We start from the raw sequence: 11457 nt of genomic DNA, 5'->3' as shown, positions 1-11457 counted from the left end.
GTGTGTGTGTGTGTGTGTGTGTGTGTGTGTGTGTGTGTGTGTGTGTGTGTAGAATGCATGCCAAATTAACCCTTTCCTCCCTATGATGGTTTTGGCCAGTGTTCTATCACAGCAATAGGAAGCAAACTTCAGATAGAAAACAGCTTCTCACTATGTTGTCCAGGCTGGCCTAGAACTCCCAGACTCCTAAGATCTCCTGATTCAGCTTCCCAGGTAGCCAAGACTTCAGGCACAGCCACGACACACCCAGTTAGCATAGCTTTTAAAAAATTATATTTTTCTCATTAGCAAATTGATACATCGTTTGTAGAAATCTTCAAACTATGAAAGCATAAAGCTAGGAAAAGTTGGAGTCTCAGTGACCAATGAAGCACGAACAAGCTGATATATTTTCCTCTTCTGCTGTGAAGTTGTAATGATACACTACAAGTCTGCCCTTTTTTTTTGTTTTGTTTTGTTTTGTTTTGTTTTTCAAGACAGGGTTTCTCTGTGTAGCCTTGACTGTCCTGGACTCACTTTGTAGACCAGGCTGGCCTCAAACTCACAGAGATCTGCCTGCCTCTGCCTTCCAAGTGCTGAGATTAAAGGCGTGTGCCAACATCGCCCAGCCTTTTTTTTAATCTCCATTCCAAAACAAAAGCAAACAAACAAACAAAAACCAAGCATGCGGGGCTGGAGAGATTACTTGGGGTTTAAGAGTACTTGTTGCTCTTGCAAAGGACCCAGGCCTGGTTCCCAGCAACGACAAGTGGCTCACAACCCTCTGTAGCACCCAGTTCTAGAAGATGACACCCTCTTCTGACCTCCACTGGGACAAGGCATCACAGGGTGCACACACACGCATTCAGGCAAACACCGATACGTAAAAACTAACCAAGTATAAAGAAACCTTCAAGTAAGTGCTTTCTCTGAGAATCTGGGTGTCGTGTCAACGTTTTCGTCATCCCTTCATCCCAGAGAGGCAGTACTTCTGTCTATTTAACTGGTCCTTGTGACCGTGCTTCGGTATGGGGCTTGTTTTAGTTGCTACAAACATCTCTACCGCGCCTCTTCCTCTTCCAGCCTGGCTGGAGTCCAGATCTCACACTTTGCTCAGTATGGTTTTACCTCTGACCTCCACCCAAGCCATCCTCTGCTGAAGCAGCCTTTCCCATGGTTGCTCGCCGCCAACAGCAACTATGATCTATGGTGGATTTTCCTTCTCCAGCGTTTACCTCTGCCCCCTGAGGTATTCTCACAGATTTTGAGGGTCAAACGATTGTTGGTCAAGAAATGACTGTGCAGATATTTTTGCGTCCGGTTTGAAACATTCCCTCCTGGAGGGACGGTGGTGAGGTGGGGGTGGGCAGGGAAGGCTCATAAAACTCACAAGACACTTTCAATACCTCACAGGAAATTTACAAGGCTCACAAGGCCCCTCTCTGAGCTCATAGACCAGTGAACGACTGCAGGAGAAGAGACTCTGGCGGAGCTGCCTGCACGTTCTATGTGAACCCCAGAGTCAGCTTTCCTAAGTCCTCACCCATGCTGGGGAAAGGACACCTGCCAATAGTCACAATAAACTCATTGGTTCACCAAGCTAGGCTGGATTCTTCTCTGGGACAAACGGACATTTATGAATATTCTCCCAGGAAAAGTCACACAGCGCCCAATAGAAAACAGAAAAATCAGAGCCAGAGATAAAGTCAGGTAAGGTGACTGCGAAAGAACCTGTCTGAGACTGAGGGATTGCAGCTGAGGAGGACCTGGTTTATGCCGTATCAAGGTCACCGTCATCACTATGCCAAACTGGAAATGTCACCACTGCCTGGACACTTAGACATGTTTTATTAAGAATACAATTTTCTCTTTGTTTCTATGCTTTGTGAAAGCGATCTCAGTCACAAGAATGTGAAGGCTTTTTGTCTCAGGTAAAAGGGGATGGGCAGAAACAGGGGAGGGACAGAGGGAGGGAGGGAGGAGGGAGGGAGGGAGGGAGGGAGGGAGGGAAGGGGGTCCAGGCAGTCTCCTTTACAGAAACGCTCTCTGATGTATTAGCAACCTTTAATGATGGTTTACTTGACTTACGAACCATCATGCACCTAGCATGCTGCCTAGTTCTGCCCTTGCTCCTCCACCTGGCTGAACCCAGATGCAGCTGGAAGAGCCCGTTTAGGGCAGGGAGAGAGGCTGCCTGGCTGTAGCCATGGCCCTTCTGCGGTTCCTGCCTTCGGGGCATTGCACACGCTGCTTTGGCCCTAAAGAATTTAAGCCAAGAGCGGCTTCTTTTCCACAGTTATGTAGACAAACAACACAATGATGAAAATGCCAAGGATGGCCAGCTTCAACCTCCACGGCAAGCTGCTCCCGGGGTTCTGGCACGGGACGCTGCTCGAGGGCCCCTCGTCCCCTAGGCTGTAGTCCTCTTTGGCGACACACCGGTGCTTGTTCCTGGGACTTGGTCTTGCAGTATGCCTGTGGAAACACATCAGAGACGCTTAGGATTGTAATCAGCTGTTTCCTGATCACCCCTAAGGGTAAATGTGTGCAATCCGGAGGCCCATGGGAGCAGCCCTCAACCCACTGAAACCCTATGCTAATGCTAACACCCACAGCTATAAACCCACATCAGGGCGTGAGAGGCTCTCAGCGCTACCGAGCATCTCCTTCCACTGGTACCTGCCTTTGAACCACTCAGTGCTGGCAAAGTCTGGCTTCAGAAACTTACTGGATCCTCTGGATCCCCAGTGGAAAGCTGTACAAGTGATGGAGGAGGAGGTCATTACTGGCCTTGTGCGCAGGCTTAGCTCCGCCTTCCTGGGTAGAAATGGAAGTGCTTTTCCATCCCCCTTTAACATCAACATTTAAAGAGTAAGGAGGGTTTAGCCCTCAGTATCCGCTGAACCTGTGTGGGTGACCTTTGATCTAACGATCCCACTACACACACACGCACGCACGCACGCACGCACGCGCGCGCGTGCGCACACACACACACACACACACACGCAAAGAGTTATGGAATTTTCTAGAACATTAGGAGGCTTGTTGTTTGGCTGAGTCATAGGGGATTTGGGTATTGAACCTAGAGACACACCTTAGACTCTACTTCTATGTAATGAAATCACCTCTTATCCAGCTTTTATCAGGGCCATGTCCCTCTTAAAACGTGAACCCCTGAACCAGGTGTGGTGGCCCACCCCTTTAATCCCAGCACTCGGGAGGCGGAGGCAGGCAGGTCCCTTTGAGTTCAAGGCCAGCCTGGTCTATACAAAGTGAGTCCAGGACAGCCAAGGCTACACAGAGAAACCCTGTCTCAAAAAACCAAAAAAACAAAAACAAAAACCAGAAAAACAATGAAGCCTTATCCTGTTTCCAAAAACACAAGCAGCAACAAGTCTTTCCAGATGACTACAGATGAGGACATGGGTCCGGGCTCCTGGAGACTTTTGACATCCCCTCAACACCCTCCTCCTTCCAATACCTGTCTTCTTATCTTCCAATAAGAATGATGAATACAGGCTTTGGCTTGGAAATTCCTTGGTATCCCAAGCCTGTCTTCTTTCCAGCAGTTTCTCTTCTGGTTCAAGCCCTTCGCAGACTTCTGAATAATGGCTTTATGAGACCTATGTCTTCTTGTGTCACATAAGGTTTTACCTGAGGCTGGGGGTCAGTGTCAGGGGAGAGCTCTTGGCTAGTATGCCTGAGGCCCTAGCACTCAGGAACAGCAGGTTTTACCTGACTCTCTTTGTGGGCTTCTGGCTCAGACAGTAGACGTCTACGATTCTTCTTTTATTAGTAAAAGTCTCAGGTCTCTGGCATAAGAAAACGACAACAAGAATTTATTTGCAATGTCTTGTAATTTGGGTTTTACACAAGAAAAAATAAAACTAGTCTGAAGACTGGCCCAACTTTTATGCACACCAGGTAGTTTAATACACACTATGTTGTTTTCCTCAGTGGTTAGCAAAGGCACACAGTGCCAGGAAGTCATATTTTACCTCAATGATCCACGGAAGGACAAAAGACACCAGGGTCACTAAACAAGTCACATGCTGAAAACAACATTCTGTTACTAAGCACGAACTCTGTTTTCTGCCCCCCCCCCTCCTTTTTTTAAAACTAATTTGTTGCTTGGAGATTGCTTTTTGTTTGTTTGGTTGGTTTTTTTTTCTTTTCTTTCTTTCTTCAACTTAAAAAGAAAGTGTCTGACATTTTCCTATAAATAAAGTTACTGAAAAAAGTTGTCTGTGAACAGCTACAAGAGAACAACACAGGAAATCAACCATTTCTCTCTAAGAGAGCATAACTTGGGACAATTGTGGAGTTTTTCAAAGATTTTATTTTTATCCGCCTGCCTCTGCCTTCCCAAGGGCTGGGATCACAGGCGTGCACTCCAATACCTGGCTGCAGGATACACTCTTAAATAATGAGCCAGCCATCTGTCCAGCCCCAGTCTCCTTTTTTATAATTAAAAAAAAAAAAAAGGTCTTGGGGACTGGAGAGATGGCTCAGCAGTTAAGAGCACTTACTGTTTTTGCCGAGGACCTGGGTTAGGTTTCTAGCGCCTACATCCGGGTGCACGTAAACTCACACAGGCGCACACGCAGATACATAAATAAAAGTGAGGAAAAAGTAAATCTTTTTAAAGTTAAACATATATCTTTTATGGCATTATATTTTTTTTGTACAGATGCATGTGTGGTGTAAATTCATGTGTTTATATACTTGGATGCCTGGGCTGGGTGCCTGTGCTAGAGCTTGGTGCTGCCAGAGGCTGGCACCAGCTGCCTTCCTCACTTGCTGTCCTCCTGGCATGCTGAGGCACAGTCTCTCGCTTGAACCCACAGCTCACTGATTCAGCTGGTGGGGCCAGTTTACTCCAGGGAGCACCATCCGCTGCCTCCCAGCTGCTGAGGTTGCCGGGGTGTGCCACCACACCTCCCAGGATGTCCTATGTGTGTGGGAGGCAGAGATCTCACCCCTGGTCCTCACACCTGGGTTGCAAGTGCTTCACCCACCCACAAAGCCATCTTTCCAGCCCATATTTTTCAACAAAATGAAAAAACATAACCTTTGGGCTTTTGGTTGTGAGACAGATCTGTCAAGATTAAAGTGTTAACGCACACAGGGGACTAAAACACATCCTGGTATGGAATAAACATTTAATAAGTATTAATAGTAACAACTGTGTTCATTATTGTTAATTCTGAAACAGAAATGCACAGAGGTCTTGGGAGCAACCATGACATTCCCCCCCCCCTCTCTGTTTTTCAAGACAGGGTTTCTCTGTGTAGCCTCGGCTGTCCTGGACTCACTCTGTGGACCAGGCTGGCCTCGAACTCACAGGGATCCGCCTGCCTCTGCCTCCTGAGTCCTGGGATTAAAGGTGTGCGCCACCACTGCCCAGCAACCGCGACATTCTTATCTCAGGTCTGTAACACTCAGGTTGCTCACTAAGTTAAGTTCCAGGGTCTTGTCTAGAAAATTCGAAGAGTGACACTCAGGACAACCAAGGGTGAATTTCTGAAATCTTTGATCATAGAGAAAGTTTAAAGACCAGCATATTTCCCTATCACATCCTAAATCTTATCCTTTATACCCGCAGATAAGTGTGGCTACCACCACTCATCAAAGAAGTCTCTCTTCCAGCACATGGAGACCATCACAGAGACCCACAGCTGGACACAGTGCAGACATCACTGTGGGAGGCCAGTCCCAGTAGATACATCTACACCACAGCTCCTGCCTCTAAAGCTGAGGGACCAGCTCAGAAGGGGCGGGGGCGGCGTGGAAAGCTGGTAAGAGCCAGAAGACCAGGAAATGACACAGTCTCTCATAGAAATGGCTGCATAGACAACATATGTGCAATGATGACATCAATAGACATGCTGACACGAAAGAGGGACAATCCAGTGAGGGGGTCACACCCCGGAACAAGGAGCTACAGACAACAGCTGACTGCCAAGAGAGGAGGAGTTAGGCTAGCCTGTGGATGAGCCCCCTAATTAGTCATCCAATACAAAGTGAGCCCCCAAGCCATATACACATAAGCCACAAAACTGGGCCCGACAGGTTGCCTTTATTTATTTTCACACACATATGTATATATCTATCTATGTAACATAAGTTATTGGGGAAGAAGAGCCTATTGATTTGAAAGTGGTAGGGAGACGTGGAAGGAGTCAGGGAGAGAGAGATGTGGGAGGGGCTGGAGGAAGGAAAGAGAAGGAGAACAGTGACGTGGTTATATTTCAATTTAAAGTTAAAAAGGGGCTGGGCATGGTGGCTCATGCCTTTAATCCCAGCACTTGGGAGGCAAGAGGCAGATGGATCACTGTTAAGTTTGAGGCCAGCCTGGTCTACAAAGAATGTCCCGGAAAGCCAAGGCTACACAGAGAAACCCTGTCTCAAAAGTAAAAAATAAATAAAAATTTTTTTTAAAAATTAAATTTAAAAATCTAAAATAAATAAAAGTTTTTTTAAAAAGCACTGGGCGGTGGTGGTGCATGCCTTTAATCTCAGCACTCAGGAGGCAGAGGCAGGCAGAACTCTGTGAGTTCAAGGCCAGCCTGGTCTACAAAGTGAGTCCAGGATAGCCAAGGCTACACAGAGGGAAAAAAAGCAAATTTTAAAAAGGATTAACTGCAGGGCAGGAGAGATGGCTCAGAGGTTAAGAGCACTGACTGCTCTTCCAGACGTCCTGAGTTCAATTCCCAGCGACCACCTGGTGGCTCCCAACCATCTATAATGTGATCTGATGTCTTCTTCTGGCCGTCAGGTGTACATGCAGGCAGAGCACTGTGTACCTAATAATAAATAAATCTTTTTTTTTTTTTAAAGGATTAATTGCAGAAAGAGGAATTTAAGAGGGGGCCTGGGCAGGTTAGATGAGCATGCTATGGGGGGAGGCCCTAAAAGGAGCTGTCGCTGAGCTTGTAGGGCCTTTCCTTCTGTGCACGGCTCCTTCACCCAACCAGCAAGCAGCTCTCACACTGCTCACTGTGTTAAGAGAGTGGACAAGCTTCACCGTCCCTGCTCAGTAGGTGTTGACCTTGGCTGGCCGGCTAGCTGCTAGCCTTGGCCAGCGGTGCTGGTCCTAACCTTGCCGTTGCTGGTCCCCGGCCTTGGCAGGGTCAGCTAACTGACATGTAACTGCAGCTGTATCGGTAAGCTCATATGTGGCTCCTTGTCTAGCAGTTGGGGCGGCCTCCTTCCTGGAATGGATGGAGGCTCTTCACAAGCTGTTACCTGACTTTCTTGTGTGACAGCACGGGTCCACTGGTGGCTTGCAGACAATGGCTTTGTTTGGTCAGAGCTCTGGTCTTCTGCCTACCGGTCACCTTGGTTACCTCACACCCAGCAGCAAACCCTTTTATTTCTCATCCCTAGTGTTTCCAAACTGACTTTTTAAACCATAACACCAGTTTTTACTGTAATAATTTCAGGTTACTGTTTGTTTTTTTTTTTTTTCTTCTTCCCCACGGTGGTGCTGGAGAGCAAACTGCAGTTTTTCCTCACTTGCCCATTCGCAGTTATAATTAAACCTCAAAAAACGTCCAAGCCTAGTGTTTGTGGGGGGGAGGGTTTGTTTTTTTCAAGACAGGGTTTTTCTGTGTAGCCATGGCTGTCCTGAAACTTACTCTGTAGACCAGGCTGGCCTCAAACTCACGGAGATCTGCTTGCCTCTGCCACTGCAGCCATACCACCTGTCTGTGTCTTTTTATGACTGCTGCCTACTCAGTCAGGCCCCTTCTAGACCTGCTGGATGGACCATGCTCCCCTTTTCTGGTGCAGCTCTTAAGTCCACTTTGAGATGAACAGACACAGAAAGATTAAGAATCTTAGCTGGAGTCACACAGTATTGCCAGTGCAGCGTCATGTGCTCAAATACTGCAAGAGTCTCCTCTAACCTTTCGAAAAGTAATTTCTGTGGGAGTCTTTATCGCGCCCACACACGCCGCCCCTTTGCTCTGTGCTCTGCGGCCCTAACTTAGGTCATGTTATAGTGTTCTTTTTTTTTTTTTTTTTTTTTTTTTTTAAAGAGATTTATTTATTACATATACAGCGCTTTGCCTGCATGTACACCTGCAGGGCAGAAGAGGGCATCAGATCTCATTATAAATGGTTATGAGCCACCATGTGGTTGCTGGGAATTGAGCTCAGGACCTTTGGAAGAGCAGCCAGCGCCCTTAACTTCTGAGCCATCTCTCCAGCCCCTGTTACAGTGTTCTTAACGAGAACTTTTACTTCCTTATTCAGAAAACATTTGTTTTGTTTTGTTACAAGATTTTTATTTTTATTTTTTTATTTTTTTTACAAGATTTATTTCTTTACCTATTTATTCATTCAATGTGTGTGTATACATTCTTGAGCGTGTGTATACCCACCATGCTTCTGACTTGCCCAAGGAGGCCAGAAGAAAGCGTTAGATCCCCTGGAACTAGAGACAGTTGTGAACCACCCTCTGGATGCTGGGAACTGAACCCAAGTCCCCAGAAGAGAAGCAAGTCCTCTTAACCACGGAGCCATCTCTCTAATCTGTTATGTTTTGCTGACGTGCCAGAGTCTGCAGCTACTGAGAACACCGCACTCTCCAAGCCACAGACAGCTAAGCACGGAAAGACACTGTGTAAGCTCTCCATTAATTGGGTCTTGGTCAGTTGGCTCTCACAGGATTCTGTCCTGTTTTTTTTGTCCCCCTGGGATCCTGGGACTTGAACCAGAGTAGGCCTTCCATCACCAATTTGCTGTCTGAGGCATGGGACAAACAGCCAGTCACTCACTGAAGAGGGGGAGACTGGCTGCCTCAAAACAACAATAGCCCAGGCTAAGCAAGGGGACATCTAATCTCAAGCCTGAAGACCAAGAGACAGCCCCTGGGTGTGTGGCACATGGGACAACAGAGGGGACACTGACATCTTGAGGTTATTGGAGCAAAACACCTTGGTCGTGGTGCCACGATGCTCATTCGAGCACCTAATTCTGGTGACTGGTCTGTCACAGACACATCAGCAGATCCAATGGCTTTGGTCTAGGAGGACAAGAAGGTATGACCACCCCACCTAGCTCTGACCACAGCCGTGGGGTTCAGTCATCCACCCTGCCTTCTCTGTCCTTCCCAGATGCCCAAACAGGGTCTGCGGCTGTGCCCCTCAAGGGCTGGGGAGCTCCAGCCACCTCCTAAACAAAGGTTCTCTGGCACAGTGCTCCCTCAAGTTTCCTACAGCCATACATGCTCAGCAAGAGGTATTTTGTGCTGTTCCCAAAGGTGCTGGAAAAAATCTCTTTATTGAGCAGATTCTGTTTTTTAAAGCCTTTCGGTTAGAGAAAAAATTTAAACACACACAAAAGTAGACAGCAGTGTCAGGAGCCGCTGCACATCTACCACACACCGCTTTGCCTCTTGGAATCAGAGATGGGAATGTTAACTAAAGCCCTTAAGATAGAAGTCTACTGCAAAAATAAAATTATAGGATTTCACAGCTCTTAGGCAACCAAATACTCCCACCTTTCTCTTCCTGTCCTAAGAAGTTTTAGGGTTTTTTTTATTCCTTTCCTTCCCTCTTTGTTCAGATGACATCTTGCAGTGTTGCCCAGGATGGCTTGAATCCCTGGACTCAAGCCATCATCCTTGGGCCTTAGCATCTCCTGACAAGCTGGGGCTGCAGACGTGAAACACCATGCTTGTCTACCCTATATTATGCTTGTTTTGAGACAGGGTCTCTCTATGTAGGCCTGGTTTTCCTGGAACTTGCCCTGTAGGCCAGGCTGGCCTAGAACTCAGAGATACTCCGGCCTCTGCCTCCTGAGTGCTGGTCTACCCTATTTTTCAATAAATTGTTTATATATAAATTATTTACATATATAATTGTTTACATATAAATTGTTCTAATATAATATATGTAAACAATGGACATTTTAGAATTCTTATATAGTATATGTCAACGGTGGGCATTTTTTCCAATATAAAGTAATATGACCTGTCCACTTGACTCTGTAGCCATCAGAACCACTATCAAACCACTAATGATGTTATAAAGCTTGTATCTTAGGAAAAGGGTCACCAGTATGTCAGCTGGGGAACAGTAGGAAAGCTTATGCATACAGCAATGTCAACTGTCCATACTCTGGATCGTCACACAAACAAGTCTAGAAGGAAATTAAAAACAACAACAACAAAAAATAAATAAATAAATAAATAAATAAAAGTTTTTGCAACAATTGGTGTCTGTAGCTGACATTTATTTATTTATTTTAAACTTTTTGAGACGGTTTCTCTGTATAGCCCTGTCTGGCCTGGAACAAAGAGATCTGCCTGCCTCTGCCTCCCAAGCACTGAGATTAAAGGCGTGTGATGCCACCACCAAGCTTTATATTTCATCTTTTTAAAAAAAAAAATCCTTTTAATGTTATAATTTGACCTCCAATATAAACACCATTTACAGTGTGTCAAAAATACACTGGAGTTCATTATAATAATAACTGAGTGAGGGCACAAACCCCAAGGGGATAAAGTGTCATTGCTCCCTTTTCAAGAGCACAGTGTTCTGCCGGCATGTACACCTGCAGGCCAGAAGAGGGCACCAGATCTCATTACAGATGGTTGTGAGCCAACGTGTGGTTGCTGGGAATCGAACTCAAGACCTTTGGAAGAACGGCCAGCGCTCTTAACCTCTGAGCCATCTCTCCAGCCCTCAATTTTTATTTTTATTTGATATGAGGTTCCACTACATAACCATGGCCATGTTATGTAGAGCAGGCTGGCCTCAGACTCATATCCTGCTGCAATTAAGAGCATGTGCCACCATGTCCAGCATACCTGTGCTTCTTTCTCCCTGTGTCCAGGGCTGGAATCTATAAAAAATGATCAGAATTCAGTGCCTGGCATGGTGGTGCACACTTGGAATGGCAGGATAGGAGGCTGAGGCAGGAGGACCCCTTCAAGTATAAGACTAGACCAGACTACATACAGAGGTCTTTTTTTTTTTTTTTTTTTGAGACAGGGTCTTTTATATAGCACTGGCTGTCCTGGAACATGTTCTATGAGTTCCAGGTTCCAGCCTAGCCTCTGCTTCTGCCTCTGAACTGGTATTAAAGGCGTGAGCCAAGCCCTTGTTGGAGATCTTAGTGACACAGAGGTTAAAAAAAAAAAAAAAAAAAAAAGAGGCGCAGAGCAGGGGAGCATGTGGGTCTCCTTGCTGCTTGGCTCTCTTTATTACACCCCTGCATACAAGTCAGAGAATCCGACTTATCAGGGGCCCAGTGCTGACCATGGCTGTCATGATCAATGCAAGAAGTCAGAAGAGCAAACGGAAGCAGGGAACATGTCGACAGCTTGCACTGGTTGCATAGCTGCTGAAGGATTGGTGCCAGGAGGCAGCCGGAGCTGTACAGCCGAGCCCTTGCTCAGCATCTCTGTACCAGACAATATGACGTCGCGGCTCCCTTAGGCAGTTAGAAACAGTGTGTTCTGAACAC

General features: G+C 46.4%; 1 protein-coding gene across 1 annotated transcript in view; it reads right to left on the bottom strand.

The window, feature by feature from the left end:
* Nucleotides 1-2246: 2246 nt before the first annotated feature.
* The window catches only part of Lemd1 (LEM domain containing 1), a 29725-nt gene continuing 20514 nt past the window's right edge, over nt 2247-11457 (bottom strand). Inside the window, exons 4-5 of the mRNA XM_051148205.1 lie at nt 3715-3791; nt 2247-2454 (exon numbers count right to left, since the gene is read on the bottom strand). Of these exons, the coding sequence (XP_051004162.1) occupies nt 2247-2454; nt 3715-3791 (285 nt within the window). The remainder of the gene's footprint in view (nt 2455-3714; nt 3792-11457) is intronic.

Source organism: Acomys russatus, chromosome 6 (assembly GCF_903995435.1).
Source record: "Acomys russatus chromosome 6, mAcoRus1.1, whole genome shotgun sequence".
NCBI classification, from domain to species: domain Eukaryota; kingdom Metazoa; phylum Chordata; class Mammalia; order Rodentia; family Muridae; genus Acomys; species Acomys russatus.
Note: the sequence above shows the minus strand (reverse complement) of the source record. Positions and strands in the feature narration are given on the sequence as shown.